This window comes from Nilaparvata lugens, chromosome 12 (genome assembly GCF_014356525.2).
Source record: "Nilaparvata lugens isolate BPH chromosome 12, ASM1435652v1, whole genome shotgun sequence".
Lineage (NCBI taxonomy): Eukaryota > Metazoa > Arthropoda > Insecta > Hemiptera > Delphacidae > Nilaparvata > Nilaparvata lugens.
The window spans coordinates 5,627,058-5,649,909 of record NC_052515.1 but is presented as its reverse complement, the minus strand read 5'-3'; the positions used below and the strand labels follow the sequence as shown (position 1 = coordinate 5,649,909).

General features: G+C 32.4%; 1 protein-coding gene across 2 annotated transcripts in view; it reads left to right on the top strand.

Annotated features, from left to right (window-relative positions):
• The window catches only part of LOC111047975 (myotubularin-related protein 6), a 72,138-nt gene that overhangs the window by 19,877 nt on the left and 29,409 nt on the right, over positions 1-22,852 (top strand). For both annotated transcript variants that reach the window (XM_039438796.1, XM_039438795.1), the window contains exons 2-7: positions 1,364-1,480; positions 6,042-6,204; positions 9,623-9,780; positions 11,243-11,368; positions 13,415-13,549; positions 15,156-15,288. In XM_039438796.1, coding sequence (XP_039294730.1) covers positions 1,364-1,480; positions 6,042-6,204; positions 9,623-9,780; positions 11,243-11,368; positions 13,415-13,549; positions 15,156-15,288 — 832 coding nt within the window. The remainder of the gene's footprint in view (positions 1-1,363; positions 1,481-6,041; positions 6,205-9,622; positions 9,781-11,242; positions 11,369-13,414; positions 13,550-15,155; positions 15,289-22,852) is intronic.

Below are 22,852 nucleotides of genomic sequence, written 5' to 3'. Positions count from 1 at the left end.
ATGTACAAGGTTGGTAAAGGAGGGGAAACTATTTTAGTTAATCAACTTGTTTACTCTGTATTCTATCAATGTATAATGTTTTTTGTGTAGTAATTTTGATCCGATTTGATACTTGGAACATTAGTACAATACAAAACCTTTACAGACGTTTTAAATTTGTAATGCTTGAATAAACTGCTCACTAATTCCATTTTCGCAAATCTAGTACGAAGACTAAAGTCGAGCAATCTTCAACAACTTCCGTGCCAAACCTTCCTATTGATCTGTGCATCACTCGTTGTGTAGGTAATTGCCCTGGAGACTTGCAAACAACGGCTAGAAAAGTCAATAACTGCAAGTAGGTAGCGAGTTCACAATTGCAAGCTCCATCTTCGATGGAAGTTTCCTGGAGGCATTCCAAATTGTTACTGTGCTAGAATGTTCTGGAAATCTTATCCGATATCATTTTCTTCCTCTCTTCTTATATTATTTCCCGATTGGTCTCTTGTCTCTCATTTTTAGCTACGATCTTTATGTCTCAGTCGATCTCTGGGAATTGGTTTCATCTGGGAAAATCTGCTTCCAATTTTCTTCACGACTGGTCGACTGCTCTCATCAATATCTTTGCTGAACAAGATTTCGAAGAGATTATTGAATATCAAAACTAGAAATTAATTACTCAATTAGAAATGATAAATTTTCAATGACTTTAAACACCATGTTTCCAATATTTTCATCTCTTATTCCCTTATTACCTACTTACTTCCAGGGACATCTATAACCGAGTCTTTTCAGTTATAAAAATGATTTAATTTCCTGATTCCTCTAATAATCCTTGTGATATTGCCTTAACACTTGATGCATCATAGAATTCAGGTCACTATAGTATTGATTAATGAACAAACATAATCCTTTTTCGACTATTGTAGGCTATTGTTTGCTCTATCCAATAAATAAATAGGGTGGAATACTGTAGAATAAATATAATATAAATCAAAGTGAATAGTGTAGTAATAATATAGCAAACAAGTGTATTGTTTGCTCTATCCAATAAATAAATAAATAGGTTGGAATAATGTAGAAGAAATAATATAATATAAATCACATTAAATAGATCAATTTAGGTGAAAAGTCTTAATAATGATTTGTGAGAGTATGGAAGTTAATAATATAGCAAACAAGTGTATTGTTTGCTCTATCCAATAAATAAATAAATAGGTTGGAATAATGTAGAAGAAATAATATAATATAAATCACATTAAATAGATCAATTTAGGTGAAAAGTCTTAATAATGATTTGTGAGAGTATGGAAGTAATGTAGCATTTTACGTCTTTAAAAGTGTGAATGAAGAGTTTCATTTGTTAATTTTTGTCACGTTTCAGGTTGAAAATGTCCGCCTACTAGATAAGTACAATAGTCGGAAGTTTTCACAAGGCAATCTGTACCTTACTGCTACACATCTCATATTTGTCGATCCTGATAATAAGAAGGAAACATGGGTAAATATTTCTAAAACTTCTCATGATTTTGAAAACTGTCAAGTCTCTTTCAATATTGATGATACAGTGAATGAAAACTGTCAAATCTCTTACAATATTGGTGATAGTTTATTATTAGAGTTGTGGATTATTAAAATGATTTGAGTTGAAAACATGATCAATTTTTTTGCAAAAGGGTTCATGACTACGGTGTATATAGAGTTCAGACGTTTTGAGTTCCAGAGGTCTTAAGGCTGTGCAAAGGCTAAAAATAAACTTACTAAATGATTTGAGTTGAAACATGATCAATTTTTTTGCAAAAGGGTTCATGACTACGGTGTATATAGAGTTCAGACGTTTTGAGTTCCAGAGGTCTTAAGGCTGTGCAAAGGCTAAAAATAAACTTAGTACTCGTAATATTTTTCAAAGTTTTTCGATGTGTATATTATCAAGCAATCAGAATGAAAAAGTTTTCTCAGGAATAGTTATTTGTGCAACTAGTGCGCAAAGTGACAGTTTGCTGCACCGAAAGAAACGTTTACGCCCGAGCCGTAGGCGAGGGCGGAATGGTTTCTTGAGTGCAGCAGAGGAACTTTGCGCACGTATTTCACATTAAGTTTTTCCTACAGTTACCATTGAATATGAAAAGTGGGTAATTATGGGTGAAATTGCCTGAAATGCATCAAATGTTTTTCTGTGTAATTTTATTATTGATAAAAACCTTAATCCTAAAATCCTAAAGTCCTCGTTGTCCTTGGTTATAATATATAATGAATAATAATTAGCGCGTTGTGCTTGGTTGCACCTCTGCTCACTATAGCAGCCACAGCAGTCACTGTTACCAACTTCATTTTGATTTTGCTGCACTGTTGCTCCATATAACCTACTAAGTATTTTGCGTTGCCATGTTGCAAATCTGGAGTGCAGAAAAATTTTTCCCGCACTAGAGCGGAAAAGTGATTCTTTGCGTTCTGTAATCAGTGCAGCAATGGCCACTTTTCAACGTAACTGTAGGAAAAACATTTTTTCTGATCATTACTTTTTGAGATATGAGCGCCTAAAGTTTACATTTTTGGGACAGAACATTCCAAATTCGGTAAGAGATAAATCCATGAGGTTTATAGGATAGATTCTTCATGGTATTGTTGATCTATTAAAACAAAAATTTTCTGAAAATATCAATTTTTAAGATAGTTATTCAATTTACTAAACATAACCAAAAATAACTTTTAGTTCAGTTATTTTTGGTAAATTGAGTAACTTGTTCAAAAATTGACATTTTCAGAAAATTTTTGTTCTGATAGATCAACAGTACCATGAAGAATCCATCCTCTAAATCTCATGGATTTATATCCTACCGAATTTGAAATGTTCTGTCCTAAAAATTCAAATTTCAGGCGCTCATATCTCAAAAAGTAATGATCGGAAAAAAATGTTTTCCTGAGAAAACTTTTTCACTTTGATAGCTTGATGATATACAAATCGAAAAACTTAGAAAAATATCACAAGTAGAAAGTTTATTTTTAGCCTTTGCACAGCCTTAAAAGAGGATATAGATATATGGATATCCATATCTCCTAAGACTGCTCTCTGTGTGCACAAACCCTAATTGTGATGATTGATTTTTCCATAATTTTATGTCAATTATTTTTGAAAACTAAAAAGTAATATCTACAGTATTCTTGTAAGATTTTCTTCGTATCAATTAACTAGTAAATTGTTATCAGCTATTCTTTTATAGCTAGTGAATGTTTTCCTAGTGAATCTTCATTCATTTTTATTCAACTTATAAGACTTTTGAAGAGAACTAGACCCTTCGAGTTGGTGTGGTTCTAGTGGAGTGAAAAATGGAAATGTACAAAGGCCTGCTTATGAGAAAATATTACTATTTATTCAATCATTGATAAAATAATGTATTACCCTATTTAAATAAAATATATACATAATATAATAGTAAGTAGCAAATGTTGAGGGTCAAAAAACGGTAGTGTATTTTCTATAAATTAACTGTGGACTTTACTGGAAGACTATTATAAATATAATTCAGTTATAAGATATATAAACGAAAAATTAATGGTTAGTCAAAGTGAATAGTCTCAATATAAAAAAAGAAAGGGAGTGCCGGTTGCTCAAAAGCCGGTTGAATTTTAATCGTGATTAATTCCACGAGAACCAATCCTCATCAAAAAGGCCTTTTCCCATTGGTAAATTAATCACGGTTAAAATTTAACCGGCTTTTTTTGCAACCGGCACAAAGTCTTATAAAATTTCTATATACTATTTCAGTGTCAAACTCAGATCTTGTAACTTCACGAATTGCACTTTCTACTGTTGTATAAACAGCAGTACTAGAATATTTTAAAGCACAGTTGTAAGCTCTGATAATCTCTTATCTAAAGTCTACTTGTATTCATTATTCAAATTTGAAATTTTTATTCAGGATTACTAATCTCTTCTAGAGGAAAGCATACACAATCTATTGTTGAACATGCCAATTTGCTTATCAGGTCATGCAATTAGTGCACTCTCATAACTCAAACCAACTTTCTTTGTTCTCTATTCTGCTTCTCTTTCTCCTATTCCTTATAATCTGTCTACTCATATTGCCTTCTTCGTCTCCTCGTCCTCCTCCTGCTCCTCCTCCTCCTCCTCCTCCTCCTCCTCCTCCTCCTCCTCCTCTTCCTCCTCCTCCTCCTCCTCCTCCTCCTCTTCCTCCTCCTCCTCCTCCTATTCTTCCCAATTCTCCTCCACCCCCCCTCCTAACAACTCTCATCCCCCCTTCTCCTCCTACTCCTCCTGCTCTTCCTCCTTCTTTTCCTCTACTCCTCCTCCTCCTTCTCATCCGAGCTTTCTCTTTCACTTCTTTGCATTATTGACTTTTCTTTTCTTGCACTTCCTTCATTCTCTTCCTCTTCTTATCTTGCTCCTTCATTCTCTTTATCATTTCATCGTATAACTTAATATTTCTCTTTTTGGTCTCCTATTCAACTTCTCTTTTCTTCGTCTACCTCGTTCTCTTTGACACTTCTCTTCCCTCGGTTTTTTCTTCAAAGTCTGATAATTGGTAATTGATCCTTTCTTCACATACCTTCCTCTTCCTTCTCTTTAGTCTTCTTCGAACTTCCTTGTCTTCAGATTTCTCTCATACCTTCACTTGTATCCATTTTCCGTGCTCTTTTACTTCCATCTCCTCATATTTTTCCCTTCTCATTCTTCTCCTTCCAGTTTCCTATTCTGTCATATCCTTTTTAACCATTTAACCACAAACTCTATTTTTCAAATCGTATTTCCTTTCTTCCTCTCACTCTTCCTTTCTTCCACCTTCTTCTTCCTCTCTTCTTTCCTCGTTCATTCATTTCACATAATACACAAATCAAATACATACATGATCAGAAAAGAACTAACAGGCCTAGCCCAAAACTGTTCCCTTTCCGAATTTTGATAGAAATCCAGCTTTAATATAATAAGATTCCCCTTTCAACTTGTTTCTCTCTCCCTTCAAATATAATGAGATTCCCTTTTCAACTTGTTTCTCTCTCCCCAGAGAGAGATATTTTTCTATTTCCCTCTCACCTCCACCCCATCTTGTTCGTGATATTGAACTGAATTCTTCATGTTCGGTCACTCCCAATCTCATTATTCAACTTGTAATTCACCATGTGTAAATGCTAATATCGTTTTTACGACTCTGTTCACTCACACAAATAGCTACAGAAATGCTTTTACAGAGTATGTTACCATAGAATTACCAATCTATATAATAACCAATCTATATGTGGCTATTCTTTCAGACAAATATAATACAATATTTATAAAATAGAATTATAATACCCTTTGAAATTGATAAAATGAGAATACAAATTATAACTACTAGTTTCGGTTTTATAACCTGACGATGGTGTGATCACCGAAAGTAATAGTTTATAATTTGTATTCTTATTCTGTTATTTTATTAATTTCAAAGGGTTCTATAATATTATATTTGATAAATACAAGAAGGTAGCCCTGAATTCATACATTTTAGATAATACAATATAGTCAGACAATATGGCTAGTATTTATCTCTGATGTTGATAAGAAATGCTGGATCTATATGTTGAAGAATGAATTATCACTTAAAATTTACTATCCATTCTTCCCTCAGCAAAAACATAGATAAAATATATAATATAAGAAATATCTCATGGTATAGGTCGTTTATGTTCCAAATTTCAAGCCGATTTTTTGTTAACTCAAGCCGATTACGGTCGACTACTGTCTACTATTACTGTTTTGGTCAGATGAGAGTATAAGAACGGCACAGTATGAGAGACTACCAGTCACATTGCTTAACAGAAAATAACTACTAGGATTATCGGCTTGAGTTAACATTGAAATTTGGATCATAAACGCCCTAATACCATCTTCTCATTGCTTAACAAAAAAAACTACTAGGATTATCGGCTTGAGTTAACATTGAAATTTGGAACATAAACACCCTAATACCTTCTTCTTATGCTATCTTTTCTCAATGGCATCAATATGAATTATCACTATTTATGCAAGCATTTGTTCATATTCAATTCTGCGATTGTTATTACAGGTGCTGTATATGCATATAGCTAGTGTGGAGAAATTGGCACTGACCACTACAGGCTGTCCCCTACAGTTGAGATGTAAAACTTTTCTGTCTGTCACTTTCGTAGTACCAAAGGAGAGAGATTGTCATGAAATATTCACAACCCTTCAGAAGCTTTCACAACCAGGTTAGTTGAGGAAACTTTCACGTTTCAAGAGAGAATACGGCCCAATTTCAGGCCCAGTTTTTCATGTATTGATTTTTGAATTGTACTGCTCAGTGTGTGTTATGAGGGTTATAATGGGATGTCCTCAAATATGTATTTTCTCAAATAAATGAATAAATTCACACAGTAGTGTAGTGGCGCGAGCTTGGCGCGGACTTTTTAACTCCCATTATAATCAAGTAAACATATACTTAGTGCAGTAGCATATATTTATTTATTTTTTGTATTTTGTTTTTTTTTGGCAAATAAAATTATTAAATTCAATATCCCATATAAACTTTCATGCAAACAGCCGTGGCGTGGCGGAACGCCACTTCTGTTTGGATTGGACCGTATGTTTATATAGAGTGGCGTGGATGTGGCAAGCCAGCGCTTTGCCACCACCACGTCTCTTCTGTGAGAATTGAGCCCAACTGTCGATTGTACCAATAGCCACCAAGATTAATCCACAAAACGTATTGACATTTGACATTCTTCAAGCATTCTATATTAATTTTCATCTGAAAGTTATATTATGAAATCAGTTTTTGTTATTAAAAAGAACAACTACACTCCGTACAAATTAACTTCCGACTTGGGATGGAGATGCGCAGCAGAGAAGGCATACAGCGGCGGCTATGTTGCCGTTGTGTACCGGCCAGCGTTCCCTAATTTCCAGTGAGTATTCAAGCGCTCATGTTAAACTTAGGAAGTTTCCTCTCTGCAATCACAGACTCGACTGTCTCTATTCGACGAATTGACAACTGCGCTTCCACCTATTACTCTATTAATCACTGTAATTGGCTGATCTCCCTCCATTTCTCTGCGCCGCAAATTCCTCCAAGTCTGAAGTAAATTTGCACGGAGTATAGCAGTCAATTTTTTCAATAAATGAATTTATTCACTTACTGTGATAACGAGATATTTCGGCAGGTCCACCATCTTCCTGGTTGTACTAGACAAGTAGAAGGATTGGATGGCAATTTTTAGCAAACACACAAACATAAATACTAACCTACAAATCATAAACATAAAAACAAGGCCCAGAACCAGACACAATAGAACAGTTTGAAATATACACCCAATATAAAAGCAATAGACTTGTTTTGAAGTTTGAAATCTTTAAAATAAAAGGGTATTTTATGTTTTTAAATTGTCTTAAATACTTTTAATAAACTAGCCCATACAAGTGAAGTGATTTAAAGAAATAGACAATACATATTAAACAAACAAACTTCAAATCTCACATCCTCTTGGATTACCAGCCATAACAATCCCAATAAACACCAATAACAGCACACTAAAAATTGCCATCCAATTCTTCTACTTGTCTGTGAGTACAACCAGGAAGATGGTGGACCTAGCGAAAGATCTCGTTGCCACAGTAAGTGAATAAATTCATTCATTGAAAAAAAGTGACTGCTAGTCGTTCTTTTTAATAACAGAAATTGATTTAATAATAAAAAGTTCGTGATGGAACACAATATTGAAGAATCATATTAGGACTTGGAGAACTATTAGAGAACTTCCCCACCACTGTGGGGAAATAGTAGTCATGCAGAAAATATTTTTTATTGCAAAAGAAGGTGGTCAGGGTTTTAACTGATTCTCATAGACTAGCACATTGTAAGCCTCTTTTTGTCCAGCTTAGAATAATGACAATAGTGAATTTTTACATATATACAGTATTATTGCATGTTAAAAAAACTCATCCAATTTAAAATTAAGGCATCAAACTCATAGCCATAACACAAGAAATTGTCATAGGATTGATATTCCCTATCATAGGTTATCCAAAACAGCCAAAAGTTATGATACATTTGGTATAAAAATTTACAATAAATTACCTACATATTTAAGATTAGAGACAGAGAAGAAATTTGAGGCGAGATTATTGAATTGGCTTTATATCCTTTTTATAGTGTTGAAGAGTTCTTTGAGAGTGAAATAATCGTTGCTCAGAGTTGAGAGGTTTCTATTTGTATTTATGTATTGTTCAAAAGGCTCAAGTTATGCTGTAAGGAATATGTTTTGTGCATCCAAATTAATTGTATTAATGTATTTGAAAAATCCAATTGACTTACAGTTTACTTACTGTATTATTTTTAAGACTCAGCAATGTAATTTTGTGTGTACGGTTGCTGTAAAACTTGATTTTATCTTTTGTCTTACTGTATTCAATATTTGACTTTGCCTATTGTTCTAAGAATTTAACGGCAATAAAATCATATTTTTTTATTTTATTTATTTATGGTAGTGTATCCATTAATTTTTATCTTATTGCATTCCGTCTATTTGAATTAACTAAAGCAAATTATTATTATTTGTATAGGTAAATTCTGTCTATTTTTACAAATATATTTGAATAAGTGTATATGAATTTCAGATTTAGTTTGATGTTTTCACAGCTAGTAGAAATTCTTCATAAGATAAAACTTCCAGATATTCAATTTAATATTGATAAGCGGCAAATTGTAATATTCTTGGTCCCGAAATGTAGAATTTTGTCAAAAATAGTGAGACTCACTATTGACTGTCAGCATTCTTTATGAATCCAATGATAGTTGAAAGAGAAATTCTCTATTCACTATATAAATTTATGAATCTATACAGTAGGGATATTCACAATGTTGGGGTTAGCTGGCTAAGTCGAGCTATTCGCTATCTCCTGCTATTTGCTAAGTCTGTGTTAACTCAATGCTATAGTAGTACCTTAGAAAAAAATTAGCAGACGAGATAGCAGATAGCGCAGGTTTGAGTCCGCTAACTCTAGCTAACTCTGTTAAAACGGCGGCCATGTTTTGATCATAAATTTGATAGCAAAAGTGAGGTTATAAACTTTGATTCACACAAATTATCCGCTTCGATCGCTATTGCAGTTAGCTTATAGCAGTTGGTTTTAGATGGGGCGTTCACAATCCAGAGTTATCAAATACTGTAGCACTTTAGCTGGCTAAAACAACATTGAGAATATCCCTATTATACGTCTAGTGCAGTAAACTCGAATAAAGGCAAAAGCAAATCGCAACAGATAGACGGAGAAAAAATCAAACGTTTGCGTGCGGACGTAAGCAGACATATCCAGACGGACGGACGTCTATGTACGTTGCAAAATTCGAACATCTGTTTGCGTTCGAAAACTATTACTAGCCGCACAACTATTATTTTTATTGGTAACAATTTACCAATATTTAATATTGAAATGCATCTTCTATTCTATATTTAGCATTTACTAGATCTATCTACAGATGTATCTCACTTTTTAAGTGAATTGAAAAATGCAAATATTATCTACTTTTCATATTTTCCATTTTTTTTCGTCTTCAACATTCTCACTCATCATACTACTGTAATTTTATTGTTATTAAAATTCTGATACGATTTTGTGTTGAAATTTCAGTTCACATAGAAGACTTGTACTGTTTCTACTACACTAGCAGTACTGAAGACATTCCAAAGACGGCTGGCTGGAACTTTTTCGATCTGCAATCAGAATTCCAGAGAATGAAAGTGCCCAATGAGCAATGGAGTCTAACGCTTTTAAATGAGAAATACGAGGTAAAAACATTATTTCTATACCTAGTGATAGATTCACGTGATAAAGATAGGAATACACTTGCCAAGTCTCGTATTTCTATAGTAGACATAGGATGATTCAAATCCTCCCGGTATATCTGATGTAATATCAATAGTCCATTCTTGTTAAAAATGATCATTATATTCCATTCTTCAAGAAAATCGGTCAAGTATGTTTCCATGTCTCAATTGAGTTTAACATTTTTGTAGTTGATTATTTTCTCCTTAGCGTAAAAGCAATTTGGCAACGTTATGGAGTTGGTTAGTATAGAGCTATCTTCTTTTTCCAATAACAGACAGGTTTTTAATCATGTGCTTACTTTATGAGATGAATGAATCTCACTGTACATTGGTAAATATGAAGTCTTCTAATTCTAAAAGTTCTTTCTTACTCAATTCACAAATTCGAGCTATTTCTTGACCTTTTTTTAGTATTAAAACTCTTGATAATAAAATGAAAATAATGATTACACAAAAGAGATAAAAGGATAATGGTACATGATAATACTAATACTAAAAGTATCATTATTAAACGAAAATCCAAATAAAATTCTGTAATTCACCCCGAAGACTTCTGCTATCCAGAGATTGTCAGTTTGGTGTAAGGGTAAGCATTCCTGACCGGCAATTAGGAGGTACTAGGTTCGATTCCCGGGCTGACAAATAATTTTTGAATAGTAGCGCTCATCGAATTTCCATCTAGCTGTTTACCCTGTTGTCAATATTTGCAGAAGCAAAAGTCTTCGGGGTGAATTACTGCATTTTATTTGGATTTTCGTTAAATAATAATAATTAATTAATTAGCATTTGAATAATTGCAATATCTCAGTAATTTCCATCTGAATACTAAAAGTATTCAAGTACAAAAAGTTGTAATTAATTCGTTTACAGAATTCAGCAAATCTGGAATTGAATTGGAAGAAAGAGCTACCAAAATATACTTTTTTTATTCATCAAATGACTTCAATGATCACTTCTCTAGCAATCAAACAATTCCCTCCTACTGTAACTCTTCCAATTATATTATTAATGTTTAAAAACACGTTCCTAATAACTCTAGGAACAGCATTGACGAATTATAATACCCATTCACTAGATGCTTCAAATATCTATTTTGATTAAAATGTATGAATTCAGGGCTACTTTCTTGTATTTATAAAATAGAATTATAGTACCCTTTAGAATTAATAAAACAAGAATACAATTTGTATTTTTGTTTTATTATTTCATCAATTTTGAAGGGTACTATAATTCCATTTGATAAATCTATATTGATATTCACTGTATGAAGTCAACATTCATTCATAATATCAATGCTTCCAATTCAATCAATGCTCACAGTTGCAGTTAATAACTATTTAGTTATATCTATATTTATTAACATGTAGCTGATTTCTTGTTGTTTTGTAATAATAATTGTTAATGTTTTTTTGTGTTTGGACAGATCTGTGATACTTATCCTAGATACCTGTACGTACCAGCTTCAGCGCAAACCAATATCCTAATCGGTAGTTCAAAGTTTCGTAGTAAAGGACGGTTACCAGTTCTAACTTATCTTCATAGGAATAAGGTGAGGGATTCTGCAAACACAATAACTGGGTAAAATAATTGAGTAATTTTTATTATTAATTGCGTGATTGATATTATTGATTAAATAATTTAGTGAAATAATTAATAATATAATTGACATTTTTAATTGATTCAAATTCAAATTCAAATTATTAATAAAAAAAACAAAACAAGTATTACAATCACTTCAATAATCGCCCATATGGACCTCTAGGGTCTGTATTTGGGTCGATGTTACAGTAGGTAGCCAATCATAAAGTAATACAATAATATAAACGTTACTATAGCAAAAATAAAAAAGAAGAGAATACATCGAATCTTACCTAATAAAAAACAGCTTGTTATAAATCAGTAGTTTAATATTGATTATAATAATAATGATAATAATAACTCAGTACTAATGATTATAAGAACCATCCACATATTATATAATTTTATCTTTAAACAAAATTAGTAAATTAAAATTCAATAGCTCACACACACACACACACCACGAACACACACACACATACACACACACACACAACACACACACACCTACACACACACACGTACACACACGCTGATGAACATATTTTGGAAACTGAAATTCCTATTTAATTACAATATTGAGGATGATGCCCATATAAGCTCTTAGGTTTGTGCGTGGGTAATGAGTGAGAGGGATGATGAGAGATAACGACTAGTTTTCAGGTAGTCGGGAACGACGACTTATCGTTACCTCCGAAAGACGGAGGCATCTTTTTCATAAATTCTTGAATTAAAAATGACTATAAATTCACTGGTATAGTGAATAGTATATAGTTCACTGGTATATATATGTACACAGGTATTGTTCATTGATTAACAGATTATTGAGAGCAGTATTTGATTGAAGGTTCATTTGTGATCAAATATAAAAAGGAAAATGAATGACATTTAATGTAACTTCATGTTTTCGGTCATGTCATTGTACTTAATTCTCCTCTTCTATGTTGTACTATTAACATTTCATTAATGTATACTATGCTTTTTGTTATTTACTCATCCAATTATATTTGCTTACATCTAAATTGAAATTTATGGCCATTGTTTTTTACATTAAAACATTTTAATTACTGAAAACTTATATAAACTAATAAAATTGAATTGGCAGTCACTTTTTATTGTTAATTCGTCACATGTTTCTATCTTCCAAGCTAAAACTGGTTTATTTTCAAAATTCGAACAATAGTGCAAATAAGCTATGTCACGTTCACATTGACAGATATATTTTCAATTTGTATATGTTTTTATCCTCTGCGCTCTCCACAAAATTGTTATACGAATTGAAATAGGGCTTTCTATGTTTATTTATTTATTTAATCATTCAGAATTACACAACTTACAGAAAAGTACCACAGGCTTATAAGCCCAAAACGGTTCCAATTCTAATTTATACAACAGTCCAAATGTAGCTAGGTTATGTGTCACTTAACATTCATCAATTACACACTCAATTTACAATTTGAATCACACAAAAATCATTTAAAATTAAAAAAAAAATACTTGTTCTCAATAATTCCCGATTGGTAATCTGTTGTATACTATTGTATTTCTCAGCTCAACTGCTTTATTTTAGAAATTCTAATAAGTTCTCAAAAACGTTTTACTTGGTTCACAGTCACTTAGTATTTTTGATAATGTTGTAATGCTTTTATTTTCTTAGCTAAAACTGCTTCATTTTCGAAATTTCAGCAATATTTTAAACAGGTTCAACATAAGGATTCATATTTAAACACTAAAATATTGTCTGAAAATATCACTCATCAATTACATCTCATAAATATTAATACATCAAAACATCTTATGTTTATTTATCTTATAAATATCAATTAAAAAAGTATATCCGTGATATTTCTAGACAATATTCTAGTGTTTCATTATGGATAAATATCACTATATCTCACCAAAAACATTATCTGAAGATAAGTTTTCATTTTCAAATTTTTTAAAAGAGTTTGGATAGACTATATTATGTTCATAGTCACTTGTCAATGTTAATTTGTTGTATGTTTGTGTTTTGCAGGCAGCTATTAGTCGATGCAGTCAGCCGCTGTCTGGCTTCAGTGCCCGTTGCTTGGAGGATGAGCAGATGTTGAATTGTGTGCTGCAGGCTAATCCTGGGCCTGGCTATATGTATGTCGTCGACACTAGGCATAAGGTGAGCCTTAAACATCAACATCTTTAACAAACATATTGTTCTCGTCTCCCGTATTTTCCCCAAACCTTGCAGAGATGAAAAATCATAGCAATGAATTATCAGTAAATTTAGGGGTGGCTGACACCATTTAATTTAGAATTTGTTTCAATCATTATTTCATGTTCATTAGTATAAGAAAAAATGTATCAGAAAATCATTATTGACCTGAATTTTATTTAATTTATCTTTTTTCCAAAGATGGGCATTTGCGCTTCTTGCAGGAAGTCATGGCAATGATTTATTAGTAAACTCCAACTAGCAATATTCTCAAGAAAACTGAAGTGTGGATTAGCTAGTATTGAAGAGTATCAAAACGTGGACAATATATATGTATCAATGGTAAGAGCAGTAGAAGATTGCTAAGGAATCCAATATTTTTCCATCAAACATTCAATTGTTTTGTATTTTTAATGTTGATAAAAAGTCTCGTGAATATAATGTTTACTTTAATGTATTTTGATAATAATTATTGCTTTTGTGAACTATTTCAACGAACTACAGTCTAATATTCTAATTAGAAGAAATAAAATGTTATATAAACTGTAGTGTCGTTGAAATAGTTCAAAAAAAGATTATTACCTGCAGTTCGTCATGGATAATAAAATAGATGAGTATAATTATCACATTATGAACACGGTTGAAGCTGTCTGTAATAAGTGGGAAAATCGTATAGTACGTGTCAAGTTTCAGTGTAATGATGTGTCTCAGAGTGCAATGAGATGACGGTAATTTATTCGTACATCACCCATGAACTAATTCTTATGGTGAAAGCCTTATTACGTATCTGACTTATGAACAATAGTGAGATTATAAATGATTATACGTGATAGGGTGACATTGCTGTCACGTTTCTTGTTCCATCACCTCGTAGATAGCTGTCATTCAAGTCATCCCCGTATATCTGACTTGATATTATCTGTTGATTCTTGTGAATAATGATCAATTCCATCTCAAATATATTTTATTGATGGAATTAAATAGAGAATGCATTTATTCAAATGCTAATTTTTGGATAGTAGTTCTCATCGAATTTCCATCTAGCTGTTAACCCTGTTGTCAATGTCTGCAGTAGCAGAAGTCTTCGGGGTGATTTTTACAGCATTTATTTAGGATTTTTGCTAAATAATAATTATATATTTTATTCTTCAAGGAACATTTCTTTTAATGATTTAATAATACATTTTCATGATTTAGATTGACTATTCTGGTAGCTCTTATATTTCTCCATACAAACAATCTGGCAACGGTGCGTAGTTGGAAAAGGATTGAGCTATCTGCTTTGTCTAATGACAGACAATGACAGCAAACGAATGCAAATCAAATGCTAAGTTTAATACGTGAACTCACTAAAGGGATCAGTTAATAATAGTGAACATTTGTTATAACTTGATCAATTTCATACAAAAATAATTTATTTGTTCTCATTCGGTTTTTTTTTAATAAATAAATAGAGATACATGAATTTATTCCTCTGTTGGTTATATTCTCATCAAGAGTTTGTATTTTTTACAAATATATATTTCTATTCATCATTGTTTCAGTTTCTCATTTGATTGTCGTGTTGCAGATAAATGCTATGGCGAATAGAGCAGCTGGAAAGGGATACGAGAATGAGAATTTCTATGAGAATATCAAGTTTCATTTTCTAGGAATAGATAACATACACTGGATGAGAACTAGTCTCAACAAACTAATAGACAGTAAGTTAACGCCATAAAAACTAACATTGTTTCATGAAATAATCATTACAAGAGCTTATGTGATGGACATTATAACTTATTTAGGATAAAAGTAAAATTTTAAATATTGGAAATCTGTGCTATAGAAAAAAGCATGATTGAAATTAGTACTATTAATCTCTAGAATTATAAATGTTTATATACAATCTACAAGTTAATTTTAATTTAGTGCTGGAAATGACTACAGACTATATAGACCACAGAGTCTGTCTTCAATTCATATTCACTGAAACTCCTGGTCGGCCAAATTTTTTGTTCATCTATTGAATAACAATAATTAATACAATAGTGTAATGAAAATTCAGGCGCTAGACCAAAACTTCTGCTTCTAGATTTAGTTCAAAGTATTGTTAGGACATCCAGGCTACTTCATCCTTGAAATGAACAGAGTGTTTCTAGTACTCAATTTTTTTTTTTTCAATTCAATTCAATTTATTCATTCTTTGCACATTTTACATAGTTTAAATACACATAAATACAAAATAAATAAAGAGTACAAAAGAATGTGTAGCTCGCAAGACTTTCGTCTGTTCGCGAGCATGAGTAAGAGAATATAAAGCCCAAAGGTCGTGTTATAAACCTTTGAGTTATCACCAGTCGTTGCTTCCACAGTGAAAGTTTAAACTGGATCAAATAATTGATTCTAATAACTGATTAGCTTGGTTGTTTGATCTTGAAATGAATCACATTGTTATTTAAACGAAACTTAATATTGATATCATCTGAGATGAAACTGAGAAAACTTTCACAATCTGGCACTGTGTATTTCTTCCGTTTGGAATCCATGTTGGCAGCCTAGTTCAAAAAGTCTCCTGTAGATGTCGCTTCTAACCCAAGCCACCACTTCCACTGATCATAATGCAGTATCAATCTTACAGTCGAGGTAGAAAACAAAATGGAAGCTTTAAATGACCGGGAAAGTTGAATAATAGCTAATAAATGTGATTTATCCCATAGTACACACCGCCAAGTTAAGGGATAACACAATAGTTTGATGTAAACAAATTCAAGGAAATTCAGAAATAGTAGTTTTTAATTAACACAACTAACTTGTTCATTTTCCAGTAGGCCTATTTAGATCTATTGACAAAATATATTTTTTTAATAGTCTTTATCGGAAATTAACAACTAGGTACTTGTTTGACATAATTGACCTCATTTACGAAATCACCCTCTAACTATAGCTACTTACTTATTCAACATAATAAACTCTATTAACAGAATCACTCTTTAACTAGTAGGGTACTTATTTCACTTAATTAACTTCATTTACAAAATGTTACTTTGAATGCAAACACTTCTTAGATGAACTACAAAGATAAAGTGGAATAGTATTTACTATTGGTATCGGGACTATACAGGGCCGTCGACAGGGGGGGGGGCTGAGGGGGCAAATGCACAGGGGCCCGGGCATCAAGGGGCGCAACCCTCCACCTCCCAATCACTCCCCTACCCCTTTGGGGTCCCGAGTCCGAGGTGGTATACTGCACAGGGGCCCATAAATTCTCTCGACAGCCCTGACAACATAGATGATAAAAAATCACAGAAGGTGATTAAATTCTCTCGACGGCCCTGACAACATAGATTATACAAATTCACAGAAGGTGATTAAGTAGCCTACTAAAGTGTATGAAAACATCAAAAATCTTATGTTGCCTGCTGCAAATGGACGCATCGTTGAAAGATTCTTATTTCTTTTTACTTATTGGACGAATCCGTTCAACAACATTCTAATGAAAAATGCAACCAGAAGATCTTGCAGTTCGGTGAAAAAAATCACACAATCCCTGGCCTGTAAAATATAAAATATACAGATGAGAAATTAACTTTACAGTACAGTAAAACTTCTATAATTCGTTATTCTCTATAATTTGTTGTGGAAGCTCAGTCATTTAGCTCGTAGTAGAGCAAAGTATTTCGGTCGCCTGGATCATTCATAGAAAAATCGAGCACTGTGTTATCTATAGAAATATATTATCTAGGTTATCTATTTTACCGTAATTGAAAAATAAATTGCAGATAGGCCTACCTATGTACGGCTACTTACCATCCAGTATGCGAAAACCATGAAGACCCAGAAAATTTTGACAGAAGTCTCCACACCAATCATCCACATGATGATCCCAATCATTTGAAAGGTGAAGATCTTTCCAGGTCCCTGTGAGTAATGCACTTGATTTGATACAGTGTCTGAATAAAGAAATTAGTGATTTAAATTCATAACCTACATTTTATAAAGTAGATCCGCTATCCAACTATTAGTTTAAGGTTTGTTGTAAATAATTCACTCTATCTGAGAACTGTACATAATATCAATACTTAGTCGAATTATCCAACATTAATAATGCGTTATCAAATCAGTAGAATCATCAAATAGTCTGTTCATGATTCTATGATGTAGAGATGTAGAGATAGATTTCAAATGAATAAATTCAAACAATAGCAAAAATTATAAAAACTTTACACATCCATGTGAAAAATTTTGAGAACGGAGGAATTTTGTTTTGTTAACAGTAGACTAAGCTATGAATGTGACCTGGAGTTGAGTTTTGGACGTTGAGCAGAGCAGACGTGCTATCTTATCGCTCTGAACGGCCTCTCGTTTAACACAGCCTCGACTGTTTCGAAGTGTAGTTACTAAAGTGTTTAAGATTGTTTTTCCAATGTATTTCTGAACTAATAATTTATTCCCAAGTTATAAGTGGAGTTGTATTTATGCAGTATTTCTGAACTAATAATCTAATCCTGTGTTACAAGTGCAGTTGTTTCTTCTGTGGATAATCTATTAAATGTCTAAAGGTATAGACTCGTACTTCTCGCCATCCAATTCGTTTAAAAAACGTGAACGTTCAAAAGTGTCCCCAGAAGTTAATTATAGGCCGGGTAAAAAGCGTCTAGAACTTGTGACAAGTGAAATGGATGAGCAAAAGTTTAAAGTGTTATTGGATGGTTTGGAAACTAGAATTATGGAAAATTTTAATAGTAAATTGTCCAAACTAGCTTCTAAAGACGATATAGCTGCTCTTAATTTGTCAGTGGAAAGGTTATCTGGTGAAAACTTGGAACAAAAACGAGACTTACAATGTATTAAAAATGTGAATAACGCTTTAACAAAAAGGCTCATAGATTTGGAGGATAGGAGTAGAAGAAATAATCTCATTTTCAAGGGACTGCATTTTGAAACAAATGAAACAAATTTCGTGGCAGTGGTGAGACGATTCTGTTTGGACTATCTACGATGTAATGATAACGTGTTTGTTAATCGTGCACATATATTAGGGAAGCCGAAAAAGAACAGTTTAATTATAGCCCATTTCCCCTGTGACGATGACATTAACTTCATACTATCAAATTCAAAAAAGCTGAAAGGAACAAACTTTTTCGTATTCAAAGACTATTCGTATGAGACTCGGAAAGGAAGAGGAAAGCTACTAGCCTTGCGGAAAGCTATTGTAAACAAAAAACCGGAGGCGAAGGTGCGGGTCGTCCACAATCGTCTACTTATCGGGGAGATGTCATTCACATGGGATATGGTGAACGACTGGCTGCAGTTCGGTGACCATAAGGGAGAAGACAAACTCAAGGAAGTACTAGGGGCTGGCACAGAAGAAATTCTAAAATCTTTCATGGATGGGAAAGGAAAATACAAACAAGGAATGGATACTGAATGAGGTGGGGCCGTCAGTCGCATAGGTAGGCCTATTCTAAATAAATGGGAGTCTGATTTTTTAGTTTATAATGTATGTGGCATAAAAGGTAAAGATTATTTTCAATTTTTGGTTTTCTAAAGAAATTTAATTGTTTCATTTTGTTAGAGACACACGTAGAGGAAGGGCAAGAAACGGAGTATAACTTTTATTTACAGGAATATACATTGGTCTGGGATTATGCTGTGAGGAGTAGTCGTTTTGGTCGAGCAAGAGGGGGAATAGTAATGGGATATAAAACGTCATTTTCACCACATTTTTCTTTCAATGATTGTCATGGTAGAACGCACATTGTAATTGAGATAAATAATGAAAGAATACGTATTTTGCCAATTTATCTAAATGGTGGCTCGGATGGGGAGTGGCAAAAGGATTTTGATGCACTGTGGGATTTTCTCTCAACCTCTGATTCTATGTCGAGTAATATATTAGTCGGGGATTGGAATGCTAGAGTAGGTTCCTCACAGAACATTCCAATCGAAGTCACTGTTGATAATAATGACTTGTCACGTATCAGAATATCGAAAGACGTTGTAACTAATTCAAGAGGAGAAAAAATCTTAAATCTCTGTGAAGTATTTAATTATATAATACTAAATGGTAGAATTAAAGGAGATAGAAACGGAGAATTTACTTTTTTAAATCAACGAGGTGCGTCTGTTATCGATTATTGTTGTATTTCATTAGATAATATTGCTTGTATAAATAGTTTTTCTGTTCTTCAAGAGCATTTCTCAGACCATTTTCCAATATGTTTTAGTTTGTATTTTGTAAAGGATGGAGTGAATGATGGAATGAATGTTATTGATGATAAAGTAGTATTACCGCTTTTACCCAAGCTAAGTTTTAGTGAATTAGATGAAGTAAATTATACCCGTAAATTGTTAGAGAAATGTAGAGATGTTGAAATATCGGATGATCCGGAGGTGGCAACTAATTATCTGAAAGATTTGATATATTCATCTGCCAGTAACAGGCAGCTCACATGTAATCGGAATAAAAAGGCTATTAAACAGCAGGCATGGTTCGACCGAGACTGTGAAAGAGCTAGAAGTAAAATGTTTAGCTTACTAAAATTATTTAGAAAATTTAATAATAGCTCAATTAAAAATGATTATTTGAACTCAACAAGGGAGTATAAAAGACTGTGTAGAGAGAGGAAGAAGTCCTATTACGTGAGTATTAATGATAAATTACGTGAAGTGAACAATTCTAAAGATTTCTGGAAGCTTGTAGGGAGCTTGAAGAGAAGCCGTATTAATCAAATTGTCTCTATAAAACCAGAAGAGTGGGTCGAATATTTTTCAGAATTATTTACACCTGTTAGTTTAAGTGAGCCAATCTCATATGCGCCGCCCAGTGTTGAAATAGCATCTCTAGACAAGGAGTTGGATATGAGTGAATTGAATGCCGTTCTTGCGAAAATGAAGTGTAATAAAGCGCCCGGTAAAGATAGAATTACAGCAGAATTCTATAAAAAAGCTCCCGAGATCTTTAAAACACTGTTACTAAAAGCACTTAATGATATTTACTCATGTGGCTATGTTCCGGAATCTTTTAAAAAATCTATTATTTTCCCTCTCCATAAAAAAGGTGATCCTTCCTGTGTCTCAAATTTCAGGGGAATTACATGTATGGATATAATGACAAAGATTTTCATGGGAATAATGTGCAATAGATTAGTCAAGTGGGAGCAGGAAAGGGGTATTATAAGAGAAAATCAAGCAGGCTTCCGTCCCGGGTATTCTACTGTGGATAATATTTTTGTTCTCCATAGTGTCGTCAATTACTACTTACAAGTAAAAAAAAGAAAATTATATGCTTTCTTTATCGATTTCAAAGGAGCTTTCGATAATATAGATAGAAATGCGCTTTTCTACAGGCTCTATGAAATAGGTTTATCGAGCAAATTTATAGGAATTTTAAAACAAATGTATAGCGATGATAAGTGTGAGGTATGGTGCAACGGTTATGGAGGTCTGTCGACTGAGTTTTCAGTAAATAGCGGCGTGAAACAAGGTTGCTTGGCCTCTCCGATGCTATTTTCCTTGTTTATACATGACCTGTGTGAGCATATTGGGGGAGGTGTGTCGGTTGGAAACTTAGACATAAATGGACTTATGTATGCAGACGATGTAGTGATTCTAGCAGATACCCCGATTTCACTGCAACAAATGATAAATAGACTTCGAGCTTTTTGCACTCAATGGAACCTGATTGTAAACATGAATAAATCTAAAGTTGTTGTTTTTAGAAAAGGGGGAAAGTTGAGGAAAAGTGAAAAATGGTTTTACGGAGAAGAGGAGGTGGAGGTTGTAAGTGAGTACAAATACTTGGGAGTTATTTTCGCTTCATCCTTGTCAATGAAAAAACACTTTGAGGATAGGGTAGCGACAGCAATGTTTGGTATAAACAGTGTTTGGAGGAGCTTGATTCTCAATGACTCAGCGCCGCTCTCTATCAAATGGCAGGTCTTCAATGCAGCTTCCAGATCCACCGTAACTTACGCAGCTCAAGTGTGGGGCTATATTGAGAGTGATCGAGTGGAGAAATTTCAAAAAAATTTTATAAAGCGATTATTCGGTCTTCCAAAAAATACTCCTGATTATGTTATCTATTTAGAATGTGAGGTTGAGCTGATGTGGATTCATACTTTTAGGCTTCACTTAGGTTACTTGATTAGAGTGTTTAGTCTGCCGGCAGAGAGATTTCCATACAAAATTGCTCATGAATTTATTGTCAAGAAGTGCGGATGGTACAAAGTATGGATTGACCTCTGTCAGCGTTATGGTATAGAATGGAGTGACAGTGTTGCCCACATGGATAGATGGGAGAGTTCTATCAACGAATTGCTGCAGAGAGTGAGTCAGAACATGTATGCGACGTGGAGAGAGCGTGCTGAACGGTCAGAGTATCATAGACTATACGCCTCTTTGCTGTTAGACTTGCAGAATCGAGCCTATCTGAATGATAACTTCAAGAGAAGTTTTATAAGAAAGGCATGGTTTGGCAGCTCACAAGTTAATGAAAGCACAATAATAGATTATTTAAATGGAAGAGATTGGAACAGACTCATCGGCTTTCTTAGGGATGCTCTACGTTATAGGGGTTGGTTAGTCGCCGAATTCAATGTTTGAAATTATACATAAAACAGTATGATGTTTATATGGACTATTATGGATGTGTGTGTGTGTGTATGTATGTATGTATGTATATATATATATATATATATATATATATATATATATATATATATATATATATATATATATGTATATATATATATATGTATATATATATATATATATATATATATATATATATATATATATATATATATATATATATATATATATATATATATATATATATATATATATATATATATATATATATATATATATATATATATATATATATATATATATATATATATATATATATATATATATATATATATATATATATATATATATATATATATATATATATATATATATATATATATATATATATATATATATATATATATATATATATATATATATATATATATATATATATATATATATATATATATATATATATATATATATATATATATATATATATATATATATATATATATATATATATATATATATATATATATATATATATATATATATATATATATATATATATATATATATATATATATATATATATATATATATATATATATATATATATATATATATATATATATATATATATATATATATATATATATATATATATATATATATATATATATATATATATATATATATATATAT